Source organism: Marmota monax, unplaced genomic scaffold (genome assembly GCF_021218885.2).
Source record: "Marmota monax isolate L192 unplaced genomic scaffold, Marmota_monax_Labrador192_F-V1.1 WCK01_AAM20220418_F8-fsc00133, whole genome shotgun sequence".
NCBI lineage: Eukaryota > Metazoa > Chordata > Mammalia > Rodentia > Sciuridae > Marmota > Marmota monax.
In genome coordinates, this window is record NW_026694821.1 from 2,699,498 (window position 1) to 2,719,308 (window position 19,811).

The following is a 19,811-nucleotide window of genomic DNA, read 5'->3' on the forward strand; positions in this document are numbered from 1 at the left end:
AGTGTTGGTATTTGCTTTAGGATATGGATCTCACCCATCATATCCTGTAACTTTTTAATCTTTCTGGAATTACCAAAGGATGGATCTTCTTTTATAGAGGAGTTAAATATTGACTTAAGTGTACTTTTATCCAGAAACACTGAGTGTTATTCTGTGTTGTTTAGAAATAAAAAACCTTGAGTAACTGTATAGGTTGAAAACTTCACTTAGTACCAAAATCTAAACTATTTCTGTTCTTCTAAATACTCTTTCAATTAAAAAAAATTTCTTTTTTAAAGTAAATGCTGAGCTGTAGATGTGGCTCAGCAGTACAGCACTCAACTTGTCTAGCATGCATGAGAACTTGGGTTCATCCTCAGCACAACAAAAAGGTACACATTTACATAGTCACTGGATTTCTATTTACTTATGTTGTATAGGCATTCCCATGTATTGACGCAATCGAGATATTTATCCTTCCAAATTATTGCTTAATAGTGAATCATTATTTACTATTGTTTGCTTCTTTATTACAAGGATTATTCTCAATTTGGTTGTTTCCGTTTTTCTAAATTTTTCTGCTAGAAACATCTACTCCCATATTTTGAATTCTAGATTGAAATAGTGGTTTTTAGAAAATAATAAATGCTTTTCCTAGAGTTATCATATAGCTTGGATCCTTCTCCCCTTATTTTTATTGGAAGAAAATATTTTTGTCCTAATCTCTAATTCGGCTAAGTATAATTCCCTATAATAAGATGTTGTGTTGTGCCTTTAACAGAATCAGTTATGTCATTTGACTGTTGAATAGGTAATTCTAAAATGTGACAGATCCCTCAAGATGTGTTTGGGTTCTCCTTGGATTTTGTTTTTTTTTCTGAGATATAGGTTGCAGGGAGACCCCAACATATGGCTTCTAGACAATAACTGCTAAGCAAACATTTAGAAGTGGCTAGTGGTGTTGAGAAAAAGCCTCCCAGCAGGGAGTTGAAGAAGGTCAAAAAGTGTTCAATGTGGCACCTGGAGAAAGCTGAATGGAAACCAGAGGGCTGTCAATGACTATTTCCTAATGCTGGTAGGGATCAGAAAGGGTCACTTCAGGGTACAAGAAGAACCATTAGACAGGTCTGCTCCCACCACATATACTTGTCTTGATGTCTGTGGGAGGCTAAGAGGCTTGGCTTAGTTTAACAATTGTTTAAATCAGTGTTTAAAATTTAATGATTGTGAACCCTTCCCTCATCCCTCAGAGTTAGCATCTACCTGGCAACCTATTACTAAATCACTAGACTTTTTATTTTTTTTTCTTTATAAAAAAAATTTTAGGCAAATGGAACTGAACAGTTGTGAAAATGGATCTTTAAATATGGAAATAAATGGTGATGAAGATATCCTAATGAAAAATAAGAGCTCCTTGTATTCAAAATCTTCAGAGATAGACTGCAGCATATCAAGTGAAGAAAATACTGAGGATAATATAACAGGTAAAAAACAAAGTCTGAAAAAACATTGAACAATAGAATATTTGATGTTTTGATTTATACCCATGATGTGACACTTGATAGGGATTAGCCTCAAGACAGTATGCTAGGTATTTCCTAAAGAGCATGTTAGCTCAGTAAGACAGGTCACTTAACTGAACTACATTCTGTCATCCCATCTGAGCAGTGTTGATAAGAACATGAAGAGGAAGTTTCCTGCCTACTGTTCTTGGCTGGGATGTTCATAAACTTCCGTGAGCAGTTTTAGACAGTATGAGTACTTCACTGACACTTCGTAGTATATCTCAAAGCCTTTTGAACTTAGACTGTAAGGTCAGACTCAAGAGTATATGAAATTAGGGCAGTTGAGTTTTTCATTCTCCTGGTTTCTGGTGGGGCTGAGGTTGTCAGAATTCACCAAACACCAGCCTTCTTTTTCTTCTTAAGGCTAAATTTAAGGCACTATAGTTGCTTTTAAATTAGCTAATTTCAATGGCACTAATCACTAAAACTCACTCTTCAGAGCAAAGATAACCATTTTAAAGCCCTTAACTGTTATAAGTGCTTACTAATAATTCAAAACTGCAATTTTAAAAAATACTTCTTCCCAATCTGTCCTGAAATAAGAGACCAAATTTTTTTAGATGAGAGAAAAGAAAAAGATGTTAATCCTAGAAAATCTCTTTTTTAATTTTTTTTTTAGTTGCAGATTAACACAATACCTTTATTTTATTTATTTATTTATTTTTATGTGATGCTGAGGATCAAGCCCAGTGTCTCACACGTGCTAGGCGAGCACTCTACTGCTGAGCTACAGTTCCAGCCCCAAATCCTAGAAAATCTTAGTTGTTAATATAAGAAAAGTAATATATACAACATTGAAGTCTTATCTCTTGAGTAAGTGACAGAAAAAAATTTTATCAAAACATATTGTCGTATATTTTACCCAATAATTTTACTTCTAGGGATTTCTCTTTAAGAGTTAGCTTTCTGCAGGCCTCTAATCACATTTACATCAACCAGTCAATACATAAGCATGTTTTAAGTGTATTTCTGTTTAATGTTTGTTTAATCAACCATACATATTGTTGATTCATTAAGATTGAACTCACAACCAACAGCTCTATGAGTCATGCCTGAATGAAGTTTATCTGAAACACGTATTTTATCCATAAGCCACATCATAGCTTATATACACTATGCTTATGTATATGAGACAGTAGTGTATTTGGGGGGTCCTTTAAACAGCAAAATCAACAACAAATACCCTAACATGTAAAAAATGTGGCACTAAATAAGGATATTTATTTATAATATGAGAACTGAAATAAGAAGGCAAAGCATCACCTTGTTCCACCTCAGCTAGGAATGTGCCTATCAAGTGACAAGTGTTTCACCATTCTGCATATGTCCTCAAAATGGAAAAGTGCTACAAATATTGATTTTGGGTTTACAAATGGTTTTATAAGTAGGTTAAATTCACAAATACAGAATATGCAGATTGACTGAGGATTTTCTATACATATAATAGTAAGATTTTAGAAATCACCAAAATGTCCTTCACATGGTCATTAAAATCAGGTTTTTGAAGAATATTGAATAAGGAAATATTCATGAAATGCTGTTCATCAAAAATAAGGATACAAATCAATTTTTAATTCTAATTTGGTATGTTTGTACATTTATGTTTATGTTGTAAATATTTCACAAATTTTTATCTCTGTACAGTTTTCCAAGTTTTAGAAATTTTTACCAATGTCTGTATGAATTTTTTAAATAAGCATTTAATAGGTTAGTAATAGGTATCCTCTACTTTGCAGTCCAAGGTGAAATAATTAAGGAAAATGGAGAGAAAAACCTGGGAAATGACAACGACTTGGCACAGTCTGGATCAGATTCCTCAAGTTGCTCTCCAGAATCCCTCTGGGAAGAAGGCAAAGAAGTTATTCCAACTTTTTTTAGTACCATGAACACCAGGTACCCCCTCTATAATCACTAACACTTGTACACCAGTTTCTCTTTTGCAAAATCAGTCATAGTGGTCCTTTTAGGTGATGGTATATTCTAATAGAATAGAGAGTATCGTATATCAGGTATCTACTATTTACCATAAAGGTGGATGAGAAGGAATTGGATTATGAGTGTGTAATCTGAAAAAATTTAAACTTGCTTTGGTAGAGTATCTTTGGAAAATTATTTTAATGGGCCATTTTATAATTACAGAAAAAGAAAAGAAATGGCTGTGGCATTTCTGTGAAATCAGACCATATGGTTAGCCCTGTAGAAGGCAGCTGTTTCTGAAACTGAACTGCAGAGAATGCTGATGTTGTATTTTCAATCTTTCCTTCTCTGTTATCACCAAATTGTTTAGCTTTAGTGACATTGAACTTCTGGAAGACAGTGGCATTCCCACAGAAGCATTCTTGGCATCATGTTATGCTGTGGTTCCAGTATTAGGTAAGATTTCTGTAGTTACCTTATTCATTGCCTTCTAGAATTTGTCTTCATTTAACATTGAACTCTCTACCAACAGCACTGAGTCATGACAGAATTAAGCTTATCTGAAACACGTATTTTGTCCATAAGCCACATCACAGACTTCTCATGCTTATGTACACTAAATAGCACTGTATTTGGGGGGCCCTCTAAACAGCAAAATTAACAACAGAAAAATACCCTAACATGCAAAAAATGAAAGGATATTTGTTTATAATATGAGAACTGGAGAAATATCCTAGACTATATGTAAATTGAGACATGCTTTATTGAGACAAGCATTATTGCATACTCTTATTTCATTTGTAATTATGATCAAATATTTTAATGAAAAGAATTCTGCTTTCTGGAAAGCATTCATAAAAGTAAAAGTGAAAGTAGTTGAGGAATAGGACTTCAAATTTATTGGTACTATGAAAAAATATTTTACCAGTAATAAAATTTTTCAAAGAATAAAAAATATTACATATATAAATTTGCTTAAGCTCAAATTTACTTATGTAAAATCGGTAATACCAGGGATCGCTAATGTTTTGAAATTTACTGTATGACCCATTTAATCATGTACCTTTCTAAATTGAGGTGTAACTTTCATGGAACGTAAGAACTATGATTCAGTCAGTTTTCATAAGTGCACCCAGCCTATGAATTCACATCCCTATCAAAATACAGAATATGTTCATCACTTCAGGACATTTTTCTCTGTGCCAGTTGGTACTCAGTGCATTCCCCACTCCAAGGTGATCATTTTATTGATTTCCATTGCCATAAGTTAGTTTTGCCTATTCTAAAACTTCATGTAAATGTACTCTTTTGCATCTGGCTTTCCTTGTTTAGTGTGTTTTTTGAGATTCATCTTTGTTGTACATATCAGTTGTTCTTTGCTTTGTAGTGCTAAGTAGGAGTCCTGTGAATGAATGTTGATCCTATTGATGGACATTTGGGTAGTTTGCATTATAAATGAAGTTGCTTTGAACATTTTTGTGTCTGGGCATATATTTTTATGTCTCTCAAGTAAATCTCTTGGACCAGAATTGCTGGTTAGTAATTTTAACTTTATAATAATTTGCCAGTTTATACAGTTATTGCACAATTGTACATATCCAGCAGCAGCATATGAATATTATAGTTTCTGTACATCTTTACTAGCTTTGGTGATGTCAGTATTTCTGGGTTTTGCCTTTCTTGTGTTTAATAATATCTCATTGTGGCTTTAATTTGCATTCCCCTGATGACTAGTAATGTTGAATACTTTTTCATGTAATTATTGGCAATTGCTCTATCTTCTGTGAAGTTTCTGTTTGCATCTTTAACCCATTTTAAACAGTTGGTTATTTTTCTTATTGAGTTGCAAGAGTTCCTTGCATATTCTGAATAAAATTCTGTTGTAGACCTATACATTTTGAATCTTTTCCCTCAGTCTATGGCTTGCTGTTTTCTTTTTTATGGTACCTTTGAAAAGCAGAAGTTTTTAGTTTTGACAGAGTCCAACCTATTCTTTGTAGTTAATGGTTTCGATGTCCTAAGAAACCTTTATTTGCCACAACCAAAGGTTATAAAGATATTTTCTTGTATATTCTTCTAGATTCTTTAATTTCTACATTTATATCCATAATCCATCTTGGAATTACTTTTTGTACATGGTAGAAAGTAGGGAATTGAGTTTCAGTTTTTTTTTTCCTTATGATAATGTGGCTATTTAAAAATCATTCGGCAAAACCCATTATTTTCTCTTTAAACATTTCTCTGACACCTTAGTTGAAAACCAGTTTGCCTTATAAAATGGGTCTGTTAGCTGGGCACGGTGGTGCACGCCTGTAATCCCAGCAGCAATTAAAGTTTTTGGGAGGAAGATCTTTTAAATTTATTGTGAAGCATACACACACACACACACACACACACACACCTCCATTCACTTAAGTCATCTTTATTTTCTCTAGAAATGTTTTTTATAATTTTGTCTTTTATTAGGAATAAATGTTGGAATTTTATGCTTTAGATGCTATTGTAAAAATATTTTCTTTTATTTTCCAATTATTCATTGATAACATGTAGATAAATTGATTTTTGTATGCTTAAAATTTATTTTAATAATCCCGAATGAGCTAATTTTATCAAATGCTTTTCTGTAGTTGTAATCATTGTGTATTTTCCTTGTAATTTATTACTGTAGTGAATTACGTTGTTTAGATTCATTTAATTCTATTGATGTTTCTATCATCTTGCCATTTATTTTGTTTTCCTATCTGCTCTTTGTTCCTTTTCTACTCTTCCCTGATTTTTAGCCAGCGAATCAGTTTTTTGTTTTTTTTAGTACGCTATTTTATTTCCTTCTTTTTTTTTTTAAGCTATCTGTCTTTTAAGTCAATCAAGTGGTTTTTTTGGGGGGAAACTCCATTCCTTTCTGACTTTTTACTTATATTCCTTTATTATACTATACTCTTTTATTATATCTATACTCCTATTTATAGTAAAAAATTATATTTGGTATACTTAAATAGTTAAAATCAGTAGATTTTACTTAGCAGAGTTAAATTTATTAAAAATACTTCCACCTTGAGCTGGGGATGTGGCTCAAGCGGTACCGCGCTTGCCTGGCATGCATGCGGCCCGGGTTCGATCCTCAGCACCACATACAAACAAAGATGTTGTGTCCGCCAATAACTAAAAAATAAAATATTAAAAATTCTTTCTCTCTCTCTCCCTCTCTCACTCTCTCTTTAAAAAAAAAAATACTTCCACCTAACAGAAATACACGTTCAAATCACATATGTAATTTTAAGTTTTCTATAAGGTGCATTAAAATAGTAAAGTAAAAGTTAATCCTAATAACATATTTTAAATATAGTATATCCAAAATATCATCTCAACATATAGTCAGTTAAAATAATCATTAATGAGATATGTTGTTTAATTTCTTCAGTACTACGTCTTTAAAATCTTGTATGTGTTTTATACTTACAGTATATTTCAATATGGATCAAGCCACATTGCTTATGCTAAATATTCACATATCTGGTAACTACCATATTAGACAGTACAATGCTAAGGATTTCAAATATGTTTTCTAAATTTATAAGATTATCTTCATCTCACCTTCCACTTAGGACCATGTTATAGTTATTCTACCTCATAGTAGTAAAATAAAAAAAGGTGATAACAATGTCAAGCTTTTTAGAAAATGATTTAGAAGCAAAAATTAAAGTTGTGGGAGAAAAGACCTTCTAAATTTATTGTTACCATAAAATATTTCCCATGAAAAATTTTAAAAAGATACTTTTCACTTGCAAAATTACTTTTTCAAACATGTTTTTATTCTTTCTTCCAGACAAACTTGGTCCTACAGTGTTTGCTCCTGTTAAGATGGATCTTGTTGGAAATATCAAGGTGAGTATACTGGCTGATATCTGAGAAAACTTGCAAACATTTTTAATACTTTTATGTTTGCAAATAATAAACCAACAAGTTACAAAGGTACTATAAGCCGGGCGTGGTGGCACACATCTGTAATCCCAGTGGCTTGGAAGACTGAGGCAGCCTCAGCAAAAGTAAAGCACTAAGCAATTCAGTAAGATCCTATCTCTAAATAAAATACAAAATGTTTGGGGTGGGGATGTGGTCAAGGGCCCTGACTTCAATCCACAGTACCTAAAAGAAAAAAAAGTTACTATAGCTCTTTAACAGAACAACTCTCTTTTCCCAGTTGGAATGCTTAGTAGGGGAATGACGAGTAAGCCTTTATTATATACGACAAAGGAAGTTTTCAAACCTGGAGCGTGGATCAATGGAGAATTACTCTTATATCAATAATGACTCTGTGCTTTTTAGATTTAAACAATGACAGTTATATTTTTTCAAAAAGTTTATTAGTGAAAATAGCTATTAATGGTCTGATTCCCAACAGGCCCAACTTCCAGGTTCAGCTGTGGAAGCATAGCAACACATTTGATTGTTCTGAGCCTCCTCCTTCCCAGTAAAATGAGAGAGTTGTACACATTACTTCCAACTTTTAAAGTTTGAGTCCCTTTTAAAATGTAGATTGAATATTATCTTCTTGAGAATACAGTACCCAATACAAATCTGCGGTTCTCATCACAGATTGTGTGCTCTTTGAGGAAGCAGTGTAAGGAATTTCTGTAGATATACATTTCTTTACTATCATTTGGAGGGACTAGTTGCTTGAAATCTCATTCAAACAAATGATGATTTAGTTTTATAATCAAGATGAAAATGATTTACCAAACACAGCTGTAAGGGAGGTTCTAAGGCAGGAAAAAGTATACTTCAGGAATAATACTTTAAAACTCTGGGACTGTTTAATTCCAGCATAAGCCTCATAGAATCTCAAACAGAAAAACAAACAAACCCACATTGCTTTGAAAACATAAGGAAGGAGGTCTTTTATTTCTTAGAGCCTTCTTGCCAAATGTACAAATCTCAATAACTATACTGATTTGCTTGGTGACTTTAACATTATTAACTTAAATTATTTCCATTTTTTTCTCCAGAAAGTAAATCAGAAGTATATAACCAACAAGGAAGAATTTACTACCCTCCAGAAGATAGTGCTACATGAAGTGGAGGCGGATGTAGCTCAGGTTAGGAACTCAGCTACTGAAGCCCTCTTGTGGCTGAAGAGGTGAGGCAGTCAGGGTGGGGCAGCAGATAAATCTAGCTTGATTAAAATGTTAGCACCAAAAAATTGTTGTACAAAGGATACTACTTCAGAATAAAGACTCAAACCAAAATCTATAGCTTTTTTTTAAAAGAGCTAATGAATAGAATGCCAGGTTTTTGTGTGCATACCTCTTGATGGTGATAAATATTATATTATAATAATATTAATAGTATATATAAGATAGGAATCTTTTTTAAAAATATTTTTAGTTGTAGATGAATACAATAATTTTATTTGTTTCTTTATTTTTTATGTGGTCCTGAGGATCAAACCCAGTACCTCACACGTGTGAGGTAAGCTTTCTACCACTGAGCCACAATCCCAGCCCATAAGATAGAAATCTTATGGACAGGAAAGCCAACTCATCTCTCTTAGAGTTGTTGGTTTTCCAACTTTAGTGACATCAGAATCTCCTGGAGGGTTTGTTAGAAACTCTGGACTCAGAACTAGAGTTTCTGATTCCCTAAGTCTGAGGTAGGGCCCAGAATTTGGATTTCTAATAGATCTCCAAGTGATGCCCAAACCATCAGTGCTGTGACTACACATTTTGAAGACCACTGCCTTAGGTTTTATCAGATGGGTTGAGGGGTCCAGAAAATCCTAAAGGGAAATGTCAGGGAAGAAACTCAGAAAGGATCACCATATGATTTGACCTGATTACTAAGCCCAAAATATTACTAAAGTAGAAGCTGGCGTCTGCCATTTCTTTATACTCATTCTATATAAGTGAACTAAAAAGATAATAATTATTCCTCTTTTTTTCGTTTTAGAGGTCTCAAATTTTTAAAAGGGTTTTTGACAGAAGTGAAAAATGGAGAAAAGGATATTCAGACAGCCCTGAGTAAGTGGTATTTACATTTTGATTAGTTGAACAGGCTTTGGAATTGAGACCCCATGTAGGAAGAGACAGGGTACAGGGAAAATTTGTGTTTTGGGGGATTTGATTTCTCTTTTCTTATTTCAGTATTATTCACTATTTGATTCCTATATGTGTAATTTTTAAAAGACCCATGAGACTTAGTAACTTAGTAATCTTGGTACTTAGTAATCTAGTTCTAACTTACTAAAAATCAGTATGCCCTAGGAAGCACTGAACTGATGGAAAGCCATTCCTTAGTCTTAATGGGAATCATGGGATTTGCTCTGGAGTGAGATTGAGGGCTGATTATCATCCTGCATTCCCATTTTGTAGTGGTAAAACTGAAATTGGGAGGAAGGAGACTTGATTGCAGTGACTGCAATAAGGTGTTTAATAACATTGGATAGGTGGGTTGGTGGATAGATTTATCTATCAGACAAATTTTGGAAAATGTTAGGATTTGGAAGCATCCTCACCATGTTCCTAGTGGAGTGGCTGACCTCTCACCTTGTCTTATAGATAATTCTTCCAGCATGGGCCTTGAAGCATGTGGGGGGAGGGATGAGATTGTATATTATTTCTAAGCCCCATATTATCGTAATGTACACAGCCAAGCACTAAGTAGCTATGATTATAAATGGTGAAATGAATTAACTGATGCTTCTGGAGGGCTGGAGAGTCAAGTTCTGACATTTCTCAGTTTTACAGATATCTTCTACCACCCTTTGTTAATCCTCCTCTGGGCTACAAGTCTAGGATTCTGCCCTGCTTTGATTTCCCCAGGCCATACCATCTAGAAATGCTGGTGTGTCCTGAAACAATCAGTGCTGACATCTCTGTAGCAGATATCTTAATCATCCCATAAATCTGTTTTTGCACAGTAGGGAACCAGAAGCATTAATGATTAAAATACTTGCTTCAGGTCCCCAGAAAGGTCTAAAGCAAGTTCACTTTGGGATCCTTGCCTTAAAAGTGCCAAAGGTTTCTCCTACAAAGGGTCTTTACCCATTCCTAGACTACCTGCATATTTGAGTTCCCCATTTATCCCTTAAATAAAAATATCCCTTGGGATATTTTAATATCCCAATTTCTTGCTGTTAGTCAGTGTATGGAGATAAAGGACCCCTAAACTACCATCTATAATGTGTACATTATATTCAGGTTCACATCAAAGAAGGTTTTCTTGCTTAAAATCATGTCTTTGATTTTAATATCCCAAATTTCTTGCCGCTTGTCAGTGTATGGAGATAAAGGGCCCCTAACCTACCATCTTCCTGCCCCTTCAGATACAGGCAAATAAGCTTTGTACAAACATGTTTTTTATGAAATGTACTCATACAATAGCTGTTTATACCTCATAGGCTCCTTGGATATTTTTTTCCCCAAGATAATGGCTTTTCTTATTTTAAAGTCAAAGCCTTTACAAGTGGAACTGATAATTTTGTCTAAAATGAGGCAAATTATCATTTTTTTAATTCTAAAATTGATTATTGTGGTAAAAGTACTGTTAAAGACTACCAAATATAACTACTACACTAAGTTCTACATAAATATTTAATCTTCCAAATGACTGTCCATTTACAGTGAATAAACTGAGGTTTTTGAAAAGTAAGTAAATTTCTTTGGGTTTCTAAATCTAGATCACTGGTCCACAAGCTGGTCCACGAACTGTAGAGCATCTTCATCACTTTGAAACTTACTAGAAATTCAGACCATCAGTCTCTACCTGCTGAATCAGAAACTTCAGGGTGGGGCCTAGTAGCCATGTGTTAAGAAGTCATCCAGGATGATTCTAATGCATGCCAAAGTTTGAGACCTACTCAGCAAGACAGGCCATTGAAGTTCACCTGCCACTTGGCTACATCTTGATTATTTGGGGATTTTATTTTTTCTGCATCTGAGAGATTATTCATGAGCAGGACTTAAAGTGCTAAAGTTAGTCACAGCATCAATTTTGCCTCCTTTTCATCATAATTAGATAGCTTTTCAATAAAACACTGCTTAGGAAAGGTTTTGAGGTAAATGCTTATAAAACTTGTAGTCTTTGTGGCCTTAGAGATGGGAGATGATATGTCAAGGTTTTCAATGATACAATGGAAACCTTAGTGTCTAACCTTTCTGGAAAAGTCATCTGTTCTTATTGTATTGCTGGAGTGCTGTGACCTGGAATAGTTCCCAGCACCTGAAAGGATGCCTTAGGCTTACATAGCTTCTTTATACACTTGAATCCCCATTGTGGTGATCAGAGTTAAACCTTTGGGTGATCTCTTGCCAACAGTTTCTCTATATCCTTAACACCCCATGCCATTCACTAGAAATCTTTTTAAGGAAGGAGTTGAGTCCACAAGGCAGATATGTTTAATAGTCTGCCCTATGACTGAGCCTCTTCATTTGCAGATGACACACATCAAAAAAGAGGTTTTGAAAAGCATCCTTGTAAGTGGAAGGAGGAAGAGTTGCTCTGGCATTTCATGCACCATTGTACTAAATGTTATGTGCTCCGCACTCTTCATTCAGCGGGACAGCATATTGCCATGTCTGTCACCTCAGAATGATTCCATAAATGTCAAGTAAAAATTAATCCAACCAATATCTCTAGCACAGAATAGGAAAAAATTTGAAAGGATGCTCGGTCATGTATTTAATTTGAAAGGCTTCCATAGACAAGGAGAACTAAGCAAGAGAAAGAACTCACAATCAGATAATGAACATCAAAATGTAACTTGACTCATTATTCCAAAAATACTAAGGAACATGATTTAAGTCATGTCCTCTCCAGAACCACTCACAGCATGTGCCTGAACTGATAAGATTGGCTTAATGCACATGTTTTTCTCTTGACAGTGTCTGAAGTTAACAAAAAGGCATCTCTGGACATTCGTTTTACATCTCTTCACTGATTGTTGAGTTGTTTCTCCATAAAACTCATTTCACCTGAAGCTTAGTCACTATAAAGAATTTATAGGGTACTTTCTTAGTACCACTTTTTAAAATTACAGACATTTAACAAATATCTACCACTTTACCTAGTATATTATTCATGGTACCACCTTTTGATCCCACTACTTACCTTGTTTTCAAAAGAAGATCATCTTAAATTTGGTGTTTATCATTATATAATGCTTATTTTTATGTAAGTGTTCATAAACAGTATCTAGTATTGGGATCTGAGTTTTAAGCTCATTTACATGGCGTCATGTTATACCCATTATTCCTTTATCATTCAGTACTAATTTTCAGATTTATCTACCCTATGCTTGTAGTCCTGACTCATTCATTTTTTTCTGCTCTCTGACCTTCCATTTTATGAATACACCACAGTTTTTAAAAACAAATATACTGCAGATGGACACTTAAGTTGGTACCAGATTTTCATGATTGCAAACAATGCTACAGTTTAGATATTCCTTATGTATGTTCTTGGTCATATAGCAAATCATATCTGCCCAGCATAGTGGGGTATGCTCATTACTAAGGGTGTCTGACGGGGTTGCAGTTCTGGCTTTCTGCAGACCTGTAATTCATTGAGCTTTACTGGCTGAAAAGCTGTGCTGCTAGAGCAGTGGTTTTCAAACTTGGCAGTATATTAGCATCATGAAAGGTACTTTAAAACAAAAATTGCTGCCAGGCATGCTGACACACACCTGTAATCCCAGCTACTTGGATGGCTGACACACGAAGATTGCAAGTTCTAGGCCAGCCTGGGCAACTAGTGAGACTATCTCAAAAAAAATTTTTTTTTAAGTCTGGGATGTAGCTCAGTGGTAGAGCACTTGCCTAGAACATGTGAGGTCCTGAGTTCAATTCCCAGTACTAAAAATAAAAAAGTACAGATTGCTCCATATATTTGGGTTGAGGTGTAATACTGCATTTCTAACAAATTCCTAGTGATCCTGAGGTTGTTGGTGTGGGGACCACACTCTGAGAGCTGCTGCTCCAGTATTTAGTAGAATTGAAATGGCTGAACCACATAGCTAGATACTCTCATATTGATCACCGGAGTTTGTCATTACTGGCAGAGTAGTCAAGAGTTCCCATGTTGTTACTAACATTTGTCATTGTCAAACTTTTAATTTGTGCCTGATGGTTATAAAATTATAGAATATCACCAGAGTTTGTGTTCTTAGATTACTAGTAAGGTTGAGCAGCCTTTCATATCTTCACTGGCAGTTTGATTTCCTCTGCAGTGAATTGCCTATTCATATACTTCGGCCTTTTTCTGTTAAGTTTTCTTTTCCCCATGGAAGTTTGTTATATTTTCTGGATATTGGTCTTTTCAGCTATGAGTTATGTCTTCTGGCCATCTGTGGCATTCCTTTTCTCTTTATTTATGATGTATTTTGGTATACAGAAGTTTGGGATTTTATGTAATCCAACATGTAATTGTTTTCTTTTATGATTTGCATTTTTATATCTTGTGTAAGAAATTTCCTTTCTTCCTTAAGGTCACAAGATGTTCTCTGATACTCAAAAAGTTTTGCAGCTTTGCTTTTCATCTTCCTGGAATTTGTTTTGAGAATGACATAAGATAGATATATAATTTGATAATTCCTCATCAGTAATTCAGTTGTCTTGGCATTCATCATTTATTCCATCACCCCCTTTTTCCCCATTAGTATATATTATCATCCGTGTTATGCAGGTGGATCTGTTCTATACTCTGTATTCTGACACATTTTCTGTTCATCCTTGTTTTTTTGAAAGAAGATAAGAGTTCTCACAAGGCAAATGTTCATACTGTTTTAATTGAGCAATTGGATTTATTTGTGTAGTAGTTTTAGGACTCAGGCAGGTTTACTTCTCCAGTGCCTATCTGTTTCTACAGCCTCCTGGCATACTTGTCTGCCTGCTTTCATACCTCTCCTACTTCCTGATTTTTGCCTAAGGATGGTCTAGTTTAGCACATTTGCAGAGCTGAGATGATTGTTATTTCCTGGGTTCAAAATAACTCTACCCATCTGGCTTTAGTTATCCACTTCCAGGCTCCTCTTCTTAAGACTTGGGTTTGTATTTCTCCTTTGACCTCCATACAACCCTATGTAACTTTACCAGTTATAGATTTACAATAGAAAAGCACTCTCCTATGTACAATTCTTAGACAAAAGTAGTTGTCTACTCAGATTAAATAATGAAAGATTGTTCTCACTTAGAATACTAAAGATTAAAAGATAAAAGATTTAGGCATAGTTCATAAATACCTCAAAAGATGTTTCTGAGTTAATGGTAAAGAAATCAGATCTTTGCTGTTTCCATGACCAGAATAAGGTGCTCTGGGAAAGGCATCTTTAATTTTCATTATTTCTTTTCACAAAGAATAAACATTAGTTTTTTGAGAGACTTGTTTGATATTACACAAATGCCCAAGTTCTCATTGCTTTTAGCTTTGTGATCTTGGGCAAGATACTGCCTTTCTTGGTCTTTTGTTTTTTCTTTTGTGAAAGAAAGAGAATTGGGCAAAGGTGATTGTCGAGTCTTCCTCCTCAGATATTTTGATTCCGTCTTTGGGGAACTGACACATCTCTAAGAATTGGGAGGAAGGTATTATTTATGTCTTTCAGAGGCCAAAAATAATCTCAAATTATAGAACATGCATTATGATAATGAAGGGAATTACAGTGAAGATTAATGTAGTTCATTATCTAATCTTTTAAAGGTAACCAAAATAGGTCAGGCTTAGACCTCATCTTATTTTAATGCAGCCTCATGTGACAGGGATATTTGTAGCCCTAGATGCCAGCTAACTACTTTGGGCATTTTTTTAAAAATGAGTTTTAGTTCATTTGTTGATTTTACATTTCAGTAGTAGTCTAAAATGTAATTGTGTTTTATGTAAATTCAAATTATGTAAAATTAAAATAGGATATACTTGACATATTAATAAAGCCTTATCCAAATTTTTAAAGTAAAAGTTAACTGGAATTGCATAATTTTAAGCCTGCTTGAGTAAACTAAAGTATATAAGCTGTGGCCACATGGCAGTACCATTTTAGCCAGTAAAACACAAATATCTGACTTCCTTTAACAGTGTCCTGTGAACTACATTGCTTTTCATTGCTTAGAAACTTGTACTTGTAGTATTTGTTTTTCTATGATTTTGACATCTATTCTTTTTATAATTGAAAATATTTTATAGCCTATTATAATCTCACCTGTACACATATTAAATCATGGTAGTATTTGTGATAATGCTAAAACTAACACATGAAAATAAATAAGTTTAGAAAAGAGAATTTAGATGTGATAGGGTAAAACATAAAGAACAAGGTCAGACAGCCCCCATGATACACTGTACTAATAATTTAGAAATGAACATTCTATAAACTGTTGAAGAAAATAATCAGAAGAAAGATGGAGCATTAAAATAAAAATGGATACCTCTTGAGAATGAATTCATTCCTGTGGGGAAATAAGTTTTGAATTTTGCACTCATCAAATTATTAAATCTTCAGGAAAACAGCCTTTGTATAGAATGCAGCCATCTTGTTCCTGGGATTCTCTCTCTCTCTCTCTCTTTTTTTTTTTTAAATAAAATTATATTATAATCCAGTTTTTAAGTCTCATTTTGGGCAAAAATAATAGGTTGTTTTCTTTAAAGTATGAAATATTAATGACTTATTAATAGATCTCACCAGTTACTTTTGTAACTAACTTAATAACTTCAAGCCATTCTTCCTATACCATTCTTGTTTGCTTGATTTTTGTTGTTGTTGTTGTTGGTGGTGGTGGTGGTGGTAATGGTGGTGGTGGTGAGATAGGGTCTCATTGTGCTGCCCAGGCTGGCTCAAGTGAACTTCCTTGAGTAGCTTGGACTACAGGTGCACACTACCACACCTAGCTTTTCCATAACATTTTTAAAGGTTTCTACCTTTAGTACTATATGCAGGGTTTTAGAGGCAAACATTTGAAATTCCAAAATAGAATATTAGAATTAAAAAGAACCTTAGAGATCATTCTGTAAAAGGGGAAGCAAATGTTTACAAAGGGCAGCTAAGGGATTGAACTATACTTAGTTTCAATATCCTTTCTTCCTTCCTTATTTCTTTGTAGGTATTAAACTTTTCCCACTATAATAAACTAAAAATTAAGGTATATTGACCCAGGATAAGAATGGAAGTATCTGTCTTTCTTAAAAAAAAAAAAAATGTGAATTTAGAGAGGAAAAAGGAAAAGAAATGTGGGAGGTTGGGTGAATCTCATGATAATTAAAGGGAGATCAGTAGAATAGAGGAAAGGGACCAGAAGGAGGAAGGAGGGGAGGATTGGCCAAATTATATTATTACATTGTATGCATGTATGAATATGTAACAACAAATTCTACCATTATGTACAGCTATAATACACCAATAAAATAATGTGGAAAAAAATTAAACAAATCCATGTGGGTTTTTCCCTATGTATAAAACTTTTAGGATACAAAAATCTTATGATCAGATTTTTTTCAGTTCTTAATACCAATAGGACTATGATATATCATGCATTAAAAAGCACATTATACAAATCACATCAAATTCCAATGCAGACATTCCTTACTGAGTTGTTTTTCTCTTCAAGATAATGCATATGGTAAAACATTACGGCAACACCACGGCTGGGTAGTCCGAGGGGTTTTTGCGGTAAGTGATCATTACCTGCTAATGTTCATATGGTCAGAAGTAAAATATGTATTTTTTGTGTGTGGTATTTTTGTTTGCTTTATTTTTGAGAATAATAAGAAATTTTGCTTATTTAAGTTTATAAGCCTTTGGTTTGCAGAAACGTCAGCAATAAAATGTGTCTAGAATACCAAAGACACTTAAAAATTGGAATTAAAAAAAAAGTTGTTTTACCCTATACAGTTCCAATGACCTTGTGGAGATTTGCCTTCAAAGTGGTTGCCTTTCTGGTAATCTAGTAAAAAGCTTCAGTATTCATGCAGTGAGAGGTAGATAGGATACAGCAATCCAATATTCTTACTGTTGACCTGCAATGATGCATTTAAGCTAATAGCTCCCTCTGCTGCTCAGTGTATTCAATCCTGTTAATTCTCAGATCTTGGTTGACTTACCCCCTCTTCCCTCCCCAAGTTAAATTTTATCTTTGAATTTTAACTTTAGTGTGCCAACAGGTAGGACTAGACATATCTTTTTTTAAAATTTATTTTTTAGTTGTAGTTGAACACGATACCTTTATTTTATTTACTTATTTTAATGTGGTGCTGAGGATTGAATCCAGGGCCTCACACATGGTAGGCAAGTGCTCAACCACTGAGCCACAACCCCAGCCCTAGACATATCTTTTTACACGGTATTTATTGTGAAGATGTTATTTTTCATGTGTCTGGCTTCTGTTGTCCACCTTCTTCCTTCCCAGCATTTTTAACTAGAAAGAACACAAACCTAAGAATCATAGTACCCTGGATAAACCTCTTAGCAGGAGTAGATAGCCCCTTCATGTTAACGATAATGCTTATTCTTATCTGAGAGAAGGGTCAGTCTTAGTCAAATGTAGCCATGAAAAGGCAGAGTCATGTGGTCATACACTAGAAAACTTAGTAGAATGTGAGTATTCTGTGGAAAGTTGGGTGGGTGAAATATCCTTATAGATGGTGTCTTTTACTAATTTAGAGGATCATTTGCCCAAGATAAGAACTGTTTAGGTCATGATTTATTCCTCCCACTTTTTTAAAAAATTCATTTTCTTAGATAGACAAAATACCTTTGTGGTGCTGAGGATTGAACCCAGTGCCTAACACTTGCTAAGCAAGCCCTCCACCACTGAGCTACAACACCAGCCCCCACCCCCCGCTTTCTTTGGCAAAGAAGTAGAAAGAATGAACAGTGCAAGAAATTAAGTATTAATGGAAATTAGATATTTTTGAAAGCATGGAGATGCTAGCTCCATTTCCTGTCCCTCACTGAAATAGATACCAGACCAGTTGCAACTTCAAACTGCCCACACTTACCTTCAGTGCATGTTTGATAATCAAAATAATAGCTACTCTGTAGCTATTGGATGCCTATTGTCTACAAGCAATGTGCCAGTACTTTCACTTTCATGTACATTATCTTTATTAATCCTGATTAACTCCTACTATTTTATAAATTTAGAACAATTAATTCTAATACCAAAGTGGACTGTGGGAGAGCCTATGTCTAAACCTAGGTCTGCTATCTCCAAGGCTAGTGCTCATCCCCATCACAGCCCTCTGCAGGGAAGACCATATAATTGAGAAACTGTACGGTCCTGACTCCTGAGTTCCCTTAGTGAGATGATTAAATGTTTACAAGAAACAAATGTTGGGTCTTTGGTATGTTTTTTGTTTGTTTTGTTTTGTTTCAGTATAAAAGGCAAAATTTAATCCTGAAGTATTGATGATTCAAGAGATGTTGCCAATAAGAAGAAGGCATCTATAGTTGAAAATGTATCATTAGCATGAGTCCTTAAAAGTTCTTTTTAACTTATACTTTTTCAAATTTATACTCAAAAAATTTTAGAAGTCATGGAAAAATAGAAAGGGAAAATTTTAAATGTCCTATATTCCATTTTTAAGATTTTTAGGTTTTTTACCTTCTTAACTTTTATTTTCATATACTTTTATTTATATATTCTTTTAAATATTGATCTATTTCATTTATGTACTTATTTAGATAATATATTTTATTTATAATTCTATTTATATTATGTACTTATTTAGATAATATATTCTATTTATATGTATAAATTATTATACATATGCTACATACTTGTAGATATAAGTGTTTATATCTACAAGTATGTAGCATATGTATAATAATTTATGTACCTTTCTCCCCACTTAGTAGATTGTCATGACTATTTTTAAATGCCATAAAAGTCTGAGAAAGGCACTATTTTTAATGACCATGTAAGTATATGAAGTATACTAGTTTATTTGCCCAATGCTCTGTGTTAGAAACTTAAGCTACTTCTGAGTTTCTTCTTAGATACAAAGCATTTGTTCACATATAATTTTGGCTAAAACCCTTGTTTCCTTAAAGTAAGTCCCTCAAAGAGCTTCCGTGTCTAATATCAAGATCTGCAACCACAACTTAGGGTTTTGAGCATTTCCCATACACTTAATGTTGTTTTAAGTACTTAAGAGACATAGACTATATGCTGTAGACTGAGAATCCAGAGACACAGAGGGAGATAATATGCACACAGTTACAGAAGGCTTTTAAAGTTACAGGTTTGTAAGAAAATAGATTATATTGAGTATTTGGAAACAGCCTTATCAATAGAGGAATTAAATCCATAGTTTGATTGCCCTTTCAGACTACCATTATTTCTACGACATCCCTATTTTGAAGGTTTATTGAAC

At 34.0% G+C, this 19,811-nt stretch overlaps 1 protein-coding gene across 6 annotated transcripts in view; it reads left to right on the plus strand.

Annotated features, from left to right (window-relative positions):
* Plekha8 (pleckstrin homology domain containing A8) overlaps positions 1-19,811 on the plus strand; it is a 102,325-nt gene that overhangs the window by 26,624 nt on the left and 55,890 nt on the right. For 4 of the 6 annotated variants that reach the window (XM_046426024.2, XM_046426023.2, XM_058573137.1 and 1 more), the window contains exons 7-13: positions 1,306-1,463; positions 3,281-3,437; positions 3,832-3,917; positions 7,285-7,343; positions 8,465-8,595; positions 9,405-9,475; positions 17,045-17,106. In XM_046426024.2, the coding sequence (XP_046281980.1) occupies positions 1,306-1,463; positions 3,281-3,437; positions 3,832-3,917; positions 7,285-7,343; positions 8,465-8,595; positions 9,405-9,475; positions 17,045-17,106 (724 nt within the window). Of the gene's footprint in view, positions 1-1,305; positions 1,464-3,280; positions 3,438-3,831; positions 3,918-7,284; positions 7,344-8,464; positions 8,596-9,404; positions 9,476-11,133; positions 16,012-17,044; positions 17,107-19,811 lie in introns of those variants that run through there. The other 2 variants (XM_058573138.1, XM_046426025.2) reach the window with 2 other exon arrangements.